At 42.8% G+C, this 18,501-nt stretch overlaps 1 protein-coding gene across 2 annotated transcripts in view; it reads left to right on the top strand.

Moving 5' to 3' along the window:
- dtx1 (deltex 1, E3 ubiquitin ligase) overlaps positions 1-16,709 on the top strand; it is a 246,812-nt gene extending 230,103 nt beyond the window's left edge. The window contains exons 8-9 of one of the 2 annotated variants that reach the window (XM_078554245.1): positions 197-286; positions 10,662-16,709. In XM_078554245.1, coding sequence (XP_078410371.1) covers positions 197-286; positions 10,662-10,886 — 315 coding nt within the window. In that variant the 3' untranslated portion in view covers positions 10,887-16,709. Of the gene's footprint in view, positions 1-196; positions 287-10,661 lie in introns of those variants that run through there. The other variant, XM_078554246.1, reaches the window with a different exon arrangement.
- The last annotated feature ends 1,792 nt before the right edge of the window (positions 16,710-18,501 follow it).

The following is an 18,501-nucleotide window of genomic DNA, read 5'->3' as shown; positions in this document are numbered from 1 at the left end:
TAATTCTGGGGGTCCAGCGTGCTTTGAAAATAATGGGCAGCAGACACCTAAATTTCGGTATGCAGTGCTAGTGGGAAATGAGCCCCACTGGAATATGTAAACTTATCTCAAACGTTCCATTATTTGTGTGAAATTATGATTCGTTAGACAACCAATCCAACTGTTGTTTCTTCTCAATTTTTTTAATCACTTGAAGGGCGTTGAACACCCCAATCAAGGAAAAAAGTTCACTGCCAGAGGCTTTCCACGACACTGCTACCTGCCTGATACAGAGAAAGGCCGAAAGGTAAGGTTTACATTTATATATGTCTGTTTATACCAAAAAAAAACCGTAACCATCTGGGTTAATTGAATTTGAAATCTGCTATATAAGCTCGTACTTTATACATCATAAAGATTATTGAATTACACTCTTGTCTAGCTGTAGTTTTCAAAAGCCTTCTGAAGGCAAATTCTAAATTCCTTTGAACCCTTGAGTCGAGAAATTTTAAACCTCTCTTTGAGATGGGTATTGTTTTTTTTTTCAAAAGTACTTTAGGTCACTGAACACTAGGTATGGCAGACAGGGGCTACGTCAATTAAAGACAGTAATATGGGCAAGGACAGGCCTTCTCATCATTTAAAGCCTGTAGAAAGGGTCCCTGATCAGATAACACTGTCTTAGTTGAGGATAACAAACGTAAATGGTTCAAATTTTGCTGGAGCAGCCATGTCACCGCTTGCCCCATGTTTTTCCCAGCACCCTTCTGCCCATAAAACTTTTACCCTGGAAGTGAAAGCTGATGACAGCACATCCAAGGCCTCTGGGGCCTTGATGAATGTCAGAACCGGGGTTTATCCCCTTAACCAGTGAGATTTAAGGCTTAAAAAGAAACAGGAATAATGGAGAAAGCGTCAAGTTTCAGACTTTAACCATTTGGCTTAGGATCCTGATTGATAAATGGATCCTAACTTCAAAAAAGCTCCCTTACAACCCTTCACCTTCCTTATTAAGATCCTTATCACAGATTGTGGGCTGGAGAGGTTGATTGGTATTGCGTTTACAAATATCACGTGGTTAAAAGGGTATTTAATTGTCAAACATAACTCTCTGCAGTGGATTTAAAAGCCGATTAATATGCAAATCCAGTAACTTCCTAAAAATAATAGGGAGGCGAAGGGGGAGATACCATTTGTGAGAGGCAAATGACGGACTGGTGTAAATCAGCCAGCAGCTTGTGACATTTTGCGATTCAATGGTTTCTGCTGTCCCCCTTCAGTCCCTGTCTAATAAATGTTGCTACCGGCTGCTCTGCTTGCTACCGCTGTTGACCAGTTACTGCTTCTTGTTGCAATATAAAGTTTTTTTTTAGGTATTACAGGCAGTGGCCCTGGCTAACTATAAGCACCATTTTGTGTTGTCATTGCATGATAGCATGAGCAGGCCATTAGTGCCATGTTGAGGGACACTATAAATGTGTCACTTCACCTTCTGGTTTCCCATCACCTCACTCTTGCTCCACACGTGGAATGTGTTCCTGTGACGCAGCAATTGGTGTTTTGTTTCGTCATTGATTCTGAGACGGAAAGGCCAGCATTCATTGCCCACCCCTAGTTGCCCTTAAGAAGGTGTTGGTGAGCTGCTTTCTTGAAGCACTGCAGTCCATTTGGGTGTAGGTACACACTGTGCTGTTAGGAAAGAAGTAGCAGAATTTTACCCAGCGGCAGCGAAGGAATGGCTATATAGTTCCAAGTCAGGATAATGTGTGACTTGGAGAGGAATTTGCAAGTGGTGGGGTTCCTGTGCCTCTGTGGCCCTTGTCCTTCTAGGTGGTAGAGGTCGTGAGTTTGAAAGGTGCTGTTGTTGAGAATACCAGGAGCTTTTCCACAGGAGGGGTTAGCCTGAATGGCTCTCAGACCTCCTAGTGGTTATCTACAGAGTGTCACTGCACAGGAAAAGATTGGTTACCGTTCACCTGGCTGGGGATGAAGTGCACCATAAGAAATGTGTTTTCAGTATGTCTGACTAGGGAAGTTGTTTCTGCTATTTATTGCCTCAGATTAAGACTAAACAATCATCAATGACCTTGCAGTCAAATAAACATTTTGTTGTAAATTATGATTGTTTCAGCAAGGGTAATCAATACAGTATGTAATTATGATTTGAATTTGTACTCATTAACATTGTTTGTGTATCATATGTACAGGAGCTGTACCTGAGCTATGGAGGATAGGAAATGTTATAATCAATCACAACTCCAATATCTAGTAGAATTGTAAGAGAATGCAACTAAAATAAGAGGCAAGGGGTATCAGTGGATATAACCTACTTGGATCTGAATTTCACCCTTGGCGAGCGCGGGCAATCGGTGGGCCTGGGACCGGTTGGGAAATGGGTCCCTGCCCACGACCGTGATTTCACACAGGCTGGTCAATTAAGGTCCACCCAGCGTGAAACACGTCTTCCCAATAGTCGGGAAGGGCTGAGCAGGGACAGGGGCCCTGTCGGCCGCTGGGCCCAATGGTGACCTGGCGGACGATTTAAAAATGGCACAGGCAGCTCCTTGAAGGCTGCCGGGGAAGAATCATATGTTCTGCATTCTGGAGACCGAGGCTATGGCCTCAACTGAGGCTGGAGATGCCAGGCGGGAGGGCAGGTCGGATGTGCACTCAACCCCCTGGTTTTCGGAAGAGTGCCTCGTGGTCCTCCTGGAGGAGGTCGTTGCCAGGAGCGACACCCTTGTCCCCAAAGACAGAAGGAGGAGGCCACCGCACCTGACAAAAAGAGCTTGGGAGGAGGTGGCAGCCAAGGTCAGCAACCACGACATGGGTGTAGGGCTGCAAAAGGTTCAACGACCTGCTGCGCTTGGGAAGGATGAGTGCCATGTTGGCATGGATCAGTGTGGTGAAGTGGTAATGGCTGGCTGTCCCCCCGTGGAGCTCAGGGGTGATAGAGTCTGAGTGCCAACTGCCAAAGACGGTGGAGCTGGCCAGAGTGGTGAGCTCTGGCTGCTTGGACTGAGTGCCTTGCGGCTCGAGGACCATGGCTCTGATGTGCCCTGCAAGGTGTTCCTCAGGTAGAGTTGGCCAGGCTGCGGTGGCGCTGCGGGTAGAGAGTGGTCTAAACTCCTTTCAGGAGAAGATGAGCCATAAACAAATTAAGAGGTCACGGACAGGTGGAGGCCCCCCAAACCTCCTAATCCTGACGAGATTTGAGCAGGATGCCTTGGAGTTGGAGAGGTGCCACACACCTCGGTCAGCTGGTCATGGAGAGGCTGGGGTATCATACGAAGGTAAGAGCACAGTGCACAAAGATGAGAGTTTCAGATTGTGCAAACATTCTTATGTAGTCTCTGCGCTGATGGGAGCCTCAAAACTGGAGTCCCCATTGATCATTGAAAGACGATGGCACCACGATGCAGATCTCCATTGTCTCACCAGGGTGCCTGGCATGCACAGTGACAGTGTGATGACTTTAACCAATGACATGTCATTGTTCTCCCTTAGATTTGCCAGCAGTCACTCAATTGCAGGATCCTGAAGAGCCACCCCTGACTCCAGAGGACCGCCAGGCTTCACATGCACCCGCTTTCTGAACCAGGCACCAGCGCAGACACCAGCACCTCGATGGGCATTAGATCATCGGCTAGAACGTCGGTGCACAGCGGTGAGGGCACTTCACACTCATTTGAGGAGCAGGTGGAGGCAGAGAGTGCCCAGGGCGCCGGCAGTCAGAGGACTGCTGGAGATCAGGACGAAGGCAGATGATGGTCCTCTGGAGTTGTCCATTTGGCGGCAGATGCTGGATGTCCAGCGTGATGTGCGGAAGCATCTGGCGGAGATCCATGAGGGTATGCATGCCATGGTCTCTGTTGTGGAGGAGTCCATGGGGAGCATGACCACTGCAATGACCCTCATGGCTGAGCGCACTGCATCCTCCATTGAGAGAGTGGCGACTCTCATGGAGAGGCAGCTCCAGGGACAGACTCGGGCTCCTGGGGTTGCGCTCAGACCTGCAAGCCCTCACACAGGCACTGACCTCAGATGGTCAGTACCAGTGTGGGAAATGGACCCTAGCTTGGTGCTTGTCCATCAGTGGCGAGCAGGGAGGTCCAGAGCGACCTTATGTTGGCGTCCGAGCTGCTTATCATCTCTGCGGGCTCCTCTCAGGGCGCTCTGGATGATGGCAACAGCTCCTCCGCTCCCCTGACAATGACCGTGGCATCTGATGAGGCTGCGATGACTGGGGAGATGCCAGCAATGGCACTGGCCACTCCCTCCCAGGCGGGGCCAGCACAGGCTCCACTGGCCAGAGGACGACCGCCAAGGTCAGCAAGGCCAATGGGACAGCAGAGTCAGCAGCTGTCTCCAATGTTGCTGCCAGCGAGGGTGGGGCGGAGGTGGGGACCAAGACGTAGCACTCGTAAACGTAAGTTTAAGGCACCATGAGCACAAGAGGGAGTGGTCATGGATGATCTTCTGTTCTGTAATGCTTTGTTTATGTTTACTGGTGTGGAAATGAACACCAGAGATGGTAATGTTACTTTGTTTTGATTTGAAAATTACATAAATTTTGTTTTTGTCGGAATGGCCTGAGTATGCTTCACCTTTTTATTTTCTTGGTGCAGGGTACGTCAGTATGTAATGCGGGACATGAATGGCTCCAAACTTTATTGCACAGGCATTGAGTGGACTTTGGGTTCAAATGAAAGGGTTATTTCAGACATTCGGGATGGAGGCAGCAGCCCTGGCACGAGGTGGAAGCAGATCTTTGGCAGCCGAGCTGAAGGAGTGTTGAATGAAGACGTCCTTGTCTCCCTGGAGGATACTGAGGTCTACCTCCATGCCACCAGCGTTCTCCTCACCGTGCTCCTCTTCTGACTCACTACTGGATTCATCCTCTGTGGCCTGTGGAGATGCGTCAAGATCCTCTTCCTCCAGCGGGTTCCCCCTTGCCAGTGCCAGATTGTGGAGAGCGCAGCATGCAACCATAATTAGTGACATCCGCTCTGGGGGGTATTGTAGCGCTCCCCCAAATGGTCCAGGCATCGGAAGTGCATCTTCAGAAGACCTATGGTCCTCTCTATCACCACCTTGTGGAGGCGCGACTCCTATTATAACGCTGCTCTGCCTCTGTTCTTGGGTGGCGGAGAGGCGTCATAAGCCACCTTTTCAATGGATAGCCCTTGTCACCCAGCAGCCATCCATCCAGCCAGGCTGGAGCACTGAAGAGCCTCGGCACCTGGGAGAGTCTCAGGATATAAGCATCATGGGAGCTGCCAGGGTATCGTGCACAGACTCTCAGAATCTGCGTCCTGTGGTCACGAACTATCTGGACGTTCGAGTGGAATCCCTTCCTGCTAATGAAGGCACCCGGCTGACCCGCTGGCGCCTTGATGGCCACACGTGTGCAGTCGATGGCAACCTGGATGCAGGGGAACCCAGCAATCGCTGCAAAGCCTCTGGCTCGCTCAGACTGGCTGACCTCATCTGACTGGAAATGAGTAATTGTCATTACCTGCCTGAACAGAGCTTCTGTCACCAGCTTGACGCAACTGTGGACAGCTGATTGGGACACTCCACAAAGATCCCCCACTGACCCCTGGAAAGAGCCGGAGGCATAGAAGTTGAGGGCCACTGTGACCTTCACAGGCACTGGCATGGGGTGTCCACCCACACAGTTGGAGGTGATCTCAAGCCAAATCATTTGACAAATGGAGGTCACAGTCTTCCTGGAGAGGAGGACCTTCCTTTGGCATTGCACCTCGGACATATTGAGGTAGCTCCATCGCTGCCTGTAAACCCTGGCAGCAGGATAATGACGTATTCTGTGGCCTCTTCCGCCTTGGACTACCTGCTGGCCCTGCCCCCCTTGTGCCTACGCCTCTCCTCCCACAGGTCACTCCCATGGAAGCTGCACTGGGACACCTGGCCTCCTCTCCCTCTGCCCCTCTCTTCCTCCTCCTCTGAGGAGGTGCCTACAGCGAAGAGCACAATCCCCATTACCAGGGTAACAGAAGGGTGTCTGATACCTGGAAGGGTCCACACGGTCAAAATACGTCGGGGGCTTTGGAGACACCAATGAGTTCTGAAATGAAGCCTAGAAATGCTAAGAATGAAGCTCAGTACTGACATGAAGCTGTCAAGTTCAAATAAGCAACCAGCAGCAAACTATGTCCTAAACTCCTTCCTACTCACAATGGCCATGCTGCTGACCCTTTTTTATCCCACCCTTGGATGAGGTTTTGCAAAATGTGGGCTGCCCGCCTGCCCGTTTTGCCAATGCGACGAGCGTGAAATCGCACAGGCAACGTAATGTTTTATGTTTTTAATGGCCTTAAGTAGCCTTTTAACTGATGGTGGACGCGGCTCTGACACCTGCCCGCGCCCGCTGACCTGAAGGTTGCGCACATGCGGGATGACGTCGGGACAGTCGCCCGACATCTTCTCGCACTATTTTGTGCCCGATCGGGTTGGCGCCCGCCTACCTGTGAGACATAAAATTCTGCCTTTGGATTATTTCACGATTTTTCATATGTGAAGTGTTTGGAGCGGATGAATGCTGAATGAATTGATGTTCATTAATGATAGAGAAGAATACACATTTAGCAACATTAATAAATCTGTTAATAAAATTAAACCATGTTTCCAAATGTAAGTGTTATGAACAATGTATAATTTTAAGTTTATATTATTTATATTTGTGTGTTAGAAAAGGTGAAAATGGTTTCAGTTTCATTTATGTTTTGTTTATGAACCTTGGTGCCTGGAAGTCTGAATAGACTTGTGACTAAAAGGTTTCCTGTCTTTTGGGTTTGTTTGTAAATATACATTTTTAATGATGTCTTACAATCCATGAAGTTAAAGAAGGGGGTGAAAGTTCAGTGATTCTGGAAAAAAAACACGAAGTAGAAAAACTTTACAGTTGCCTGGTGACAGTGATCCAGTGGCACAGACACAAGAACATAACAGGAGTTGAGTGAGGGAGTGTTCCGTGTATGTCAGAGAGAGAAGACAGGGATTTTAAGCTCTCTGAGAAGGAAAACTACAAGGCTATTGTGACAGTAGTTAACTGAACAATCAGTTATAAGACTCAGTAAAGTGATCAGTTTGACAGAGGTGTCACTGGAAGACTGAGCTCAGTTGTTTCCTCTGCAGTTGAAGAAACAGTGAGTTTAGAGTGTTTGGGTGTCTGGGGGAGATATATGAGTTGGGTAAGAAGCAGCAAGTGAATGCTCAGGAATTCACCGAAAGAAAACCGTTTGCAACTGTGCCAAACGAGAAGCCTTTGTGTCAAGCTAGTGGTAACTCTGCACTGGTTTATGTGTCGGTAAATATATTGCTGGGGTAAAGGAATAGTGGGAATTTGAATCATCATCTTCCAGTTATGTTGAGACCTTTCCAACCATATTGTCTGGTTCACTTTTCTTGTTTTAGTAAATATTTTATTATTTGTATTAAAACTTCATCAGCAGACTCCTGTGGATTTGTTCAGTAACTTACCTCTGTTGGGCAGAATTTTTCATCCTGCGATAGGGCACGCGCCTGACCCGAACGGGAGTGAAATAGTCCATATTGACGTCGGGCGAGTGTCCCAACGTCATCGAGCACTCTTACAATCTTTCGGTCAGTGGGTGCACGCAAGAGGTGCAGTGTGCCTGCCGACAATTAAGAGGCCTATTAAGGCCCTTAAGCGATTAATTAATTGGTATTTTTTGCTTCGGTTGGCGGGCGGGCGAATAGGCCAGGTGGCCTTTGCATTTTTTACGAAACCTCATCCATGGGCAGGATGAGGTTTCCAATGGTTATTAAAAAGCAATAAAAAAATTTTCACATCATTTTTTCCATGTCCCTCTTCATGTGGCTGAGTCATATGTAGGGATATGTTTATATCATTTGTAAGATGTTTATTTTTGTATTTAAAATTATTCAGCTCCCTGAGGCAGCTCTGTACCCTCAGGGAACTTTCAATGCGTGCTCCCCCGCGCATGTGCAGACTTCAGCGCTCAAGCTCCTCCCGTCCCCACCCCAGCAGTGTGAGGCTCTTAGCGCGCGTTTCATGCTGGCTGCCCGGTAATTGGCCAGCCAGCGTGAAAACGTGGTCAGAGCCCGATTGCGGGCAGTGGTCCATCTCGCTTTCGTTCCTGGGTCTGCCCGCCGTGCCCGCCCAACAAGGGGAAAACCCTGCCCATTATTTCTATAAAAAAAAAGAGTTAGGACCTGTCAAGCCAGGTTTCACTCTGGGATCTGACTGGTCCAGTATTAACATCAACTAGGATTGTAACAGTAAGCGCGATGATAAAGGATGTATTAAGGACTGGCAGATGAATGTGAGAGATGTGTGTACAGAACAGGAGATGTGAAATGTACAGAATGGGGCTGTTCATCAGCAAATACAATGAAGGAATATCACTGCATGTGATTATTAACCATTTACTGAACTATCCAGTCAATGCAGAACTGATCAGTATGATTCTACATTTTGGGTCATAAGTTATAAAGGGGGCTCTAAAATGAAATTTATTTTCGCTGAGGAGAAGATTGAAAAGAACATAATGTAGGATTTAGTTTTTACTCCTCTCCTAAAGGTGCTAACTTGTGAGATGCAGTTTCACAGGGTGTCTCGACCTGTCAGTACTCACCTTAAAAATTATTCAGTCCACTTGGAGCCAGCCAGTGAATGTCAGTGAGTTATTCAGTCAAGAGCCATTCACAGCCAGTTCACGGTGTCCACATTTATGTGTTTTCCATATCGCTTGCCCATTGGTGAGAAGGAACCCTGGACGATCATTTCTCTTCTCCCAAAGCCTAGGGCAGAAAGATCAATTGCAATAATGTCACTTGTGGTCAAGCTGAGATCAGAAATCAAATTTTTAACTAATAGTTTAGAATCATAGAATGGTTGAAGCCTGGCTTTCTGCAAGAGCAACTCATCTAGTCCACCTCCTCCACCTTTTACCCATAGCGCTGCAAACGTTTTCTCTTCAGATTATTATCTCATCCTCTTTTTGAAGGCCTCACTTGAATCTACCTCCACTACACTCACACCTGGTGCATTCCAGTTCCCAACCACTCTCTGCATAAAAAAGTTTCCCCTCATGTTGTCATTGCTTCTTTGGTAGTATGTATGGTTTAGGGCTAGACCAAGCATCAGTCCAAGGTTTAGAAATGCCGAGTGATAGGAGTGCTGTTGACATGGCAGGTTGCTTGATTTAACTTGATAACGAAACAAGTGGAGACAATTATCAACCCTCAGCTAGGTTACTACAATGGTGGATGTGTGCAGTGAACTCCTAGCAAACATAATTAATGCTTTTTTTACAAATATTTTATGAAAAATTGGATAGGTATCTGCTTAACAATATGATTGGAGGTTACAAGGGTAAATCCAAGCATGGATGGTTAAATTTTTAAAGGAACACAGTGATTACTCTGCTACGAGGAACATAAAAAAATGAATAGATCTGGTCAGGTTTGAATAATGCAACTGGATTGCTACAGTGACATTTTTCTGATTAACCTCTAGGGGGGAGGGTGTTTTCCACAGCTCCCCTGGTTTTGGAAGTTCAATGTGTGCTTAATCAAGTAACTTGCTCCAATCCCATAATAAGCCAAACAAAGGTTGATTCTCCTCTTCCCGCACCATCACCCTGGCATTGGACTACCAGTTCTGCTGGTATAGCAATTATAATAATAATTATAATAATATGATGAGCAAGACCAAAGTATTAATGAATTATACATGGCTGGTGCAATGAACACTTTTCACTTTCCAGCATGGAGGACGAATATAAAACGATCATTGATTGAACTCTGCCTACTAAAGCCCTCCACCAATTAAATTCTTCCCACTCCTTCCAGTCATATGGAGATGTCACACTAAATAGAGGTTCTTGGGTAAATTATGTAACACTTGATTGCCAATATAAAAACATATATAATTTGATCTGCACTACATGTTTGTAATAAATGACATCAATTTCCGTACAGTGGTATCGTATTGCACATCTATTAGGTTCTACTCTACAGAAATGCAAGATGAGCTGCTGTGATTTTATTGTAAATGTCACTGAAGGTTACTGGATCAATCGGACTGTATGTAGCAACAATTACAGAAGTTAGAATCCAATCAACTTGGAGCCTCTATGGAAACCGGCAGAGATTTATCCTAATCTTTACAGCTGGACTGAAATGGACATCCAGGAGGATGGGGGAAGGGTGGATGCTTTAAAAGTCCTTTCTTCTGATCTTCAGCCTGACCTGAGAACAACACAGGTGTGCTCTGGTCAGCGGATGTTCAGGAGCAGGTCATATCATGTTTCTTTAGGCACCCATGACCTGGGTACCCAGTTAACAAAGTGGCACGAGAAATGAGATGGAAGGCTAAGAGAAAAAGAAACTCCCACTGCATCATTTGTATGGTTCCAATGAGCAAGTACAAACGACAATCAAAGACTTATTGCAAGAAAGCCCTGAAAATCCCAGAGCAACGTAAAAGGGGTGGAGACCCAAAGAAACCAGTCCACGGCCCTTTTCTCTGACCTCTGCACCTGAGAAAATGGCTGTTCTCCAGCAGCTGGAGTCAGAAACATGGTGCTGTTTGCATTTAGCTTGCTGGACCAATTGACCTTTATCCATTCCATATATTTGCTTATGCTCTAATCTTTAATTCCACTTTCCAGATTCTGAAGCTCTTGATTGTGGCATGGGATCGCAGGTTGATATTCACTATTGGAACGTCCAACACCACTGGAGAAACGGATACTGTAGTGTGGAATGAAATCCATCACAAAACAGAGTTTGGATCAAATTTAACCGGACATGGCTACCCAGATCCTAACTATTTGGAAAATGTCCTGGCAGAATTATCTGCCCAGGGAGTTGTGGAGGACTGCATAAAGGACTGAGAAGAGGACATGAAGAACTAGTCAATAAGATTTTTGGACACTGAAGATCATACCCTGAATGTAAAGTACATGACTAGGGTTTAAATATGCTTTGCTTTACTGCCTTGACCACTACTTTGTTAACTCCAGTTCAGGCTAGTTAAAACCAAACTGTGTTGGCCTGATTCAGTTTATTGGTGGCAAATTACAGTGATATACTGTGCAAGTCTGCATCTGTTATTCCTCATGGAAGAACCTCCACAATATTAATAATTAGGGGCAGGCAAAACAAGAGAGGGCTGTCGAGTTGACAGTTGATTGCACTGGTCATTCCTTTAAATAAGAACAGAAATGTTTTCCATTTGGTTGAATCATACGCAGTGCACCTCCTGCTATAATGCAGCTAAATGTGCACATAGAGGCAAAAAAAAAAGCGTGTTTAGTTGTAGGAATGCTGGCATCAGTCAACATGTCGCTTTCTAGAGACCATAAGCCGTACGTAAAACATGCAGCATTTTCATAACTAACTTGTGTACATCTCTCAGGGATGTCAGTCCTTTTATTGAGTGTGTCGCTGTAAATAGTGTACAGTTGACAGAAGGAGGAGGAAAGTAGCTTTGCATGTGAAAACTGTATGGCTTAAAAAGTGCCCATTTTATCTTACTTTATCAAATGGACAGCAACACCATGGAGCATTTGAAAACAGTTTTGACAAAGGTAGTTTAAATTTAAAGACACTGCTTATAAAGCGTTGTTCAGAAATAACTAAGGGCTTGTTCTGTGTTAAAGATCTGTCTCGTTACTCCATTAGTCCAGCTAAATATTAGTGTCCTGGTAGCCCATGATGCATGTCAGTAACAATGAATACACATGTCCTCAGTCGAGGTTGTTTATTTAAAGTTAACTTTTGTAACTATAGATGTTGCTATACTTCATAGCCAAGTATGTCACAGTCTTAACTGCATCATTTATGTCTACTGTGTTTGAGACTATTATGTTTATGAATTTGGCAGTGAATGTATCTGAAGCCAAGACATTTCCTTTTCATTAATGTGAATGTTTCTGTTTTTAATTTTAAACAATGACTCAAAGCTCTACATGCAACTCAATGCACTTATTTAGCTGTCAGATTATGTGAAAGGATTACTTCACGGGGGTAGTCTTGGGATGTTGCTTTTAAGAGGATTTCAAAGACACAACAGCTATACAATCCAGCCCAGAGGCAGAAATTGGATAACATTCCTGCCAAATAAAGTCAGTGGATCAAAAAATGGATGTCTACTGACATTTGGGCTGAGCTCTTTTGTCAGGGGGAGGCTGTGTGGTGTGGAATGCTGCAAAGCTATGAACAGTTTACAAAATGGTGATAGCTATAGAAGTGTTCAATATTATCCTGACACTGCTGTCAAATCCATTGTGTTCACAGTCATTACTGGCAAACGTAATGTACAACAAACGCTGTTTCTGCAAGTTACATTCTCGTTGCTGGCTTATTTGATATTCAACTTATGAAACATTGCCAAAAAATTTGTAGGAAAAATAAATGATAAAGGAGAAGATTATTGGCATTTCCTTTAGGGTAGGGGTCACAGTATGTCAAAGATGAAGAAAATGTATTCAATAGCCAAAGTGTTTTGAAGGATGCTAGGTAAAATGGCAATCTCTCCTGTTTTTTAAGACAACTTTAAAAAAGGAAATTCAAATTGCTTTTTTGTTAGAAATGTGCAAGCAAAACCGGGAAACATTCGATGCATAAAGTGAAAAGAGACGTCAAAGACTTTCTGGAAAGCAGGCTAACCTTGAAACTAAATGATGGGAGATTTTTAAAATAAAAATAGTTGCTCAATTCCTTTTACCTGTGGCTAAAAGTGGAACTGCTCTGTCTGCCTCTGTTTCTCATAGCATTTGTTTGTCTGCTAGAGAACGATGTCCTGATGAACCTGTTCTATTCTGATGACACTTGCAGTTATAATCCTAGTCTCAACCCAGAACTGCCATAGAAATGCACTGGAAGACCAGCAAATGCACTGCATTTGATCCTGCAGAACATGTCTTAAACCAGAAAAACTGTTAGCCACCGCACCTATGCTAAATTTACCAGTAAAATTGATCTGGCAGCATTAGAGTGAGCAGCAGATGGTGCCAATGGAGCTACTAGCAATATAGCATATTATAGATTCTGAAACAAACTCATTTTTATATAGAAATGAACACATTAACAAAGCATGTGTAAATAGTGTATTGATGTCAGTGTATTTTGAGAAGTGTAAGGGCAATAGGGACGGAATTTTACGGCCCTGTCACGGCGGAGGTGGGGGTTGGAAAATGCGACGAGCCGTTGGAAAGTCCATTGACTCAGCGGGACCAGAAAATCCCGCCGGTGGCAGGGACTGTAAAATTCCACCCATTATATAGACCTAGGCAGGTTCAATTTAAAAAGTATTAAATTGAGCATGTATAATCAAGCCAGTGCCGATGGTATTGGAAAGCATAAGGTATTTTGGTTAACTCTCATTTGGAAGGTTGAATATAATCACAGTTATTTTAGGAACTTAAGTCTGAAGATGTTAATGTAGAAAATGTGACAAATGATTTATTTTATAATTGTATTTGCATAACAAGTTGAACTTGAATCAATCATCCTGAGGCCTGTTACTAAGCTAGCAATATCCCTTGTGCTCAGCTGACAAATGTGCCATGGCTTTAAATTCCACTTTCTACTTCTGTGAGGAACAGGTGAGGATTGTGCTAAGTAGGGAAGATATTCCTTAAAGGGTCAGATTAATGACAGTGAATAAGCATAAACAATATAAGTTACCTATGTTTTAATATTATATTTAGACTCGCTGAAGTTATCACATTTTAAATGTATTTGCCAAGAAATGTACTAATTTTCATTCATGTTGACAAGAATTTACACAGTTGTGAAGAGGGGTCCTATAATAGTGAACACTTTGCAGGTCTAAATAACAAAATGTCATGCGTTTCGTAAGAAAAAAAATATTCCTAAGGACCCATTATATGCAGAGGATCATTAACTTACTGAAATATTAGCAGGACTCTACAGGCTTTGATACTTGATAGGTTGAATTGTACATTGACAGGGATGAGAACAAATCCTTTTTGTATATTAAATAAATGAGCAACTTTGTATTGATACAGAGAAAAACAAAAATGCTGGAAACCATCAACAAGGTCAGGCACCTTCTGTGGAGAGAGATGAAGGTCATTGGTCTGAACAGTTAACTTTGTTTTTCTCTGCACAGATACTGCCTGACCTGCTGAGGATTTCCAACTTTTTCTGTTTTCCTCGCAGATTCCCAGTATCCACAATGTTTTGCTTTTGATTTTGAGTAGCTAAACTTCTAGCTCTACACAATGTTGTCCTCGGCCAATTGGTATATTTTTCCAGGAAGGCACCTTGTACTGATCATTGACACAAAACACTAATTAAGAAATTGAGGAAAGACTTAATTCATCACTCTTGAGAGCAAATGGCTCTTATTATTACCCTCCCCAATTAGTGTAGTGTCATCAACATTCCACTGATCCATGGATTGAGGCTTTTGCCTAGAAACTATGCACTCACAATTTGCCAGGGATAACATTGCACTGAAAACAAATAGAAGAGTCAGATAGCAGAAAACAATGGTTGATTTTACAGGCGCTCGTTTTTTTTTAAAACGTCATTAACTTGCTAGTGTTAATGAGTTTTATTTTCCACCTGCCCTATCATTTTAGTCAGCGTGGTATTGACTTAGCCCAATGACATCTTGAAATTTTACAGTGTAGATTCCTTAGTTCTCTACCATCGACAGAATTCTGTGTAAGATCACTGTCAAGACGAGCAACATGCCTGATATTTATCCAAATAACAAATGTCAAGCTTAAGTTAAATAACTTTGAGTTAAATGATCGTTGAGCACTGTAATTACTTGAGAAAAAAAATCATAAATAGAATCAATATGATTGTTAAAAACCACAGTGATATTTTCAACCTAACTCATCCGGTAGAAATCGCATGGAATAGGGTGAGCATTGGTTTTGCACCAACATTGACTTCGATGGATAGTAATGTGAGACAGGGTGTGAAACCGGTGTTGCACCCAATCCTGTCAGTTTCTGAATGTATGGGTTGGTTTAAAATTGCCCCCATATACAGCCATGGAGAATAATGGTGATGGACAAGCAATGGTTAAGTTAGCATTCTCGATAATTAAGTTAAGTTTTAATCTCAAATATTTCATTTTTGGAAAAGTGTTGTGTCCCAAAAGTGTAAATTATGTTGAAGGGAAAGTGGACAAACAAAATGTTAAAACAAAGGAAGTTAGAAGGAAAGGAACAGAAAATCGCCATTAAAATGTAGCTATTCACTTCAGTCTTTATGTTTGTCACATTAAAGTGAAAGACAAAGTACAACAAACGTAAGAGCTTTTGCTCTTGGAGCACACGTTGCTGAAAGTTCCAGATTGTTAGATGGGGCCTACATTCTGGAGAAGGTCTGATATCTTCGACCTCCTTTACAACTCCCGTTCTTCTGTTTTCTTGCTGGGAAACAAGAAAACAAACAGGACTCTTGACAGCCTGACATGATGCCATTGTAGCTAAGCACTGATGTTGTCACATCTCTCGCCTGCATACATTTGCCCTATTCTGTATAGATATTGAAAATGGCATTGGGAGCTCCAGGCAATTCCTATAACAAGGCAAGTGCTTCTTTCAAATCAGTTTGGTACAAGCTCCTTAAGAGGGGGGATCTTCACTTTATAAATCTAGGCAGGACTTTCTGCTTTAAGACCAACTATGGTCACAGGTTGTGTGACATGGCTGCTTTTAAATCAACAGTAGAAAAATATTCACTAGAAAGTAAAAGTTGGATATCATCATGTGAAATGGAAATGAATTGCACAAAATAAAGACCTCAATTCAACGTAAACTTACAAAGCCATTCATCGTGGATTCAAAGAATCACAACTTCTATGATTCAGCTGGCCAGAGAGATCTGGTTGGAGCCATGTGCCAAGCTCAAATGTTCTTACTTTTGCTTTAATAAATGAGAACTGTTAGCCATTATGTGAACAGCCATGTTTAAATATCACACTTGTAGCTGAGGCCATTGTGATATTACATCATATATTTCATAGAGTCATACCGTTATACAGCACAGAAGCAGGCCCTTCGGCCCATCGTGTCTGTGCCGACCTTGAGGTATGAATTATGTGATGTAATATCTCCTAGGTCCTAAATGAGATACCAAATATGAATTGCCTTTACAAAAGACCAAGTTATTTAAAGTGGGATAAAATAACCAGTAAACAAACAAAATAATTTTTAATTGTATTAAAGTGAAAGTGTTCGTTGAAGAGTAATGGGTGCCCTGAGCATAGTGCTGTGAGGTACATTAATAATTTCACTGGATTTGAATAACACCTAGTTTAACTTTAAACTCAGCCATTTTGGACTTTGTAGAGACAAACCCTATCAGATCCATGTACGACTACAGATTATGTAAAATGCTTCACATTTGAAAAGAATGAGACATGTAAATATTTGTGTCCTGTTCTAGTTTTAAGGAGAGATTGCCTTGGGGGAAATGTGATGTGTTGTGTTATATTTCATGCAATCTGGTTCTCTGCACAATATTGATGTAGATTTTGATACTGCAAAATGCGATATGGATCACAAATTCTTTCTTCCATGACTATGTCTTGTGTTGTTATTTACTCACCAACTCATCTTGAATTTATGTAATGAACTCATGCAATATGTATAAACTATTGGATAATATTGGATTTGCTTGTAACTGTTAGTAATAAATAATGAATAAACTTTATTTGGAGGATACGTTTTTACTGTTGCTGGATTTTTCTCTTCTAAGACTTTTCTACCACAATCTCTGCTCAAGAAATTCTCGCTCTAGAAATGATCTCGCTGGACCCCCAGGGATAACTAGATGATGAATTGGTCCTCTTCAGAAGTGCGTTTGAGTGATTGAGGTCATTTTCCAAAGCCAAACGGCAGAATAATGATAGCTGCAGAGTAATTCACAATACCAGAATCATGTTATTACACTGCATTGACCTAACCTTGATGTATGAAATTTCAATGGATCTCGCTTAGAGATGACTAGCGGTATTTTCCTCAAAATGATGGAATGTGACTTAAGCAACTTCTGCAATCAAATTTAAATTGATTTCAAAGTGCAGGTACTTTGCAGTATTGGGTCTTGATGATGTAGCTTGTGTCTTTATGGAAAGTTGAGAGGTAACAAAATTAAAATACTGCAACTCATCGCAGTACATCCTCTGCTAGTGGCAACCATTCCAAATTAGCGAGAGCTGAGCTGCTTGCTACAATATGTGCATGGGTACACTTTCATACTTTGATTTGCAGGTATCTCATCTGCTGATGACTTAGAATCGAGTGAGACTATAGCCGGGATTGATAGCAACAAGTAGCCAAATTGTCTCTCTCTAACGGAGTGCAATGCCTATGGTCTTTTGGGACTATGGCTAGATGGTGATGATAAATTTCCAAAATCCAACCTAAAAGAACAAACTACTTTACTTCAGTATGGCAAGTATCCCACCCTACATCCCATAGATCTATACTCTGATATACTAAGTGTAACATTGCTGGGTTCCCAATGCTAACTGTTGTATTGTAAATTGATCATTTCAAATCTTTCTGATGAAAGAAAGGTCAGCAGTATAATCTCTAGCCTATTTCTTTGTCTGTTGAACCATATTCTAAAGCTGCGGAAGTTCCGCGTTCAAGCAAAATAAAGTACAGCATCGTAATCTCACCTCGTGTTAAGGAGCGGCCTGATTTGCACTAATTGCTGCATCGTTCCTTCCTGCTGCTGGAGAAGAAGCTGGTCTGTTGTATAAAGAACACAACAGGCCTGAGGTGCTCATTAGAAATAGTAATTAAAAGCATAATTTGCCTTGGGATTCACTGGGCTCCTCGCACCTAGACAAACAGGTGTTAATAATGAGGCCATTAAAGAAACATCAGCTAATTAAAAAAATCATATAAACATCTCAAAACAGGTACATTGGGGCATTGAAGAAGTTCAGTGATACAATTCTGAAGAGCTGGAGGTTGAGTTGAATTAATAATGACCTTTAGGATATCACAATGTGAGTTTTTTATTAAATAGCTAGGAGTTCCTAAAGTGTGGGATAGCAAATGTCTATTAGAGAACTAAATTGGAAAGAAGTAAACCTACTGTTCATAAATTGGCCAAGAATGAGAGCTTCACCCACATGATGTCATCCTCAGCAACTCCAAATGTATAATGCATTATACAAGCGTATGAAAAGGATGAAATGAGAGAGTTTTTAATGCATTTATAGCATTTTCTGACACATCTAGATCTACTTCACACTGTGACATGTCTGAGAAATAATTTTATTATGTGCTGTGTTGAAGGGTTATAATGTTATGTGAGGTGATTAGCATAATGTGCATGCTGAGAGGAAGAAGCAAAGTATGCATGAAGAATAAAATTATGGTGAGGGCAGCAGCAGTTATCAGTTTGTGTATGCAAGTATTCCATTGTGATTTGAAGGGAGGATTGTAAAGCAGGAAGGGATGGATTGCTAGCACTTGGGTTCACAGAATCAGAGAATTG

This window comes from Cetorhinus maximus, chromosome 12 (genome assembly GCF_964194155.1).
Source record: "Cetorhinus maximus chromosome 12, sCetMax3.hap1.1, whole genome shotgun sequence".
In the NCBI taxonomy this organism is placed as follows: domain Eukaryota; kingdom Metazoa; phylum Chordata; class Chondrichthyes; order Lamniformes; family Cetorhinidae; genus Cetorhinus; species Cetorhinus maximus.
Note: the sequence above shows the minus strand (reverse complement) of the source record. Positions and strands in the feature narration are given on the sequence as shown.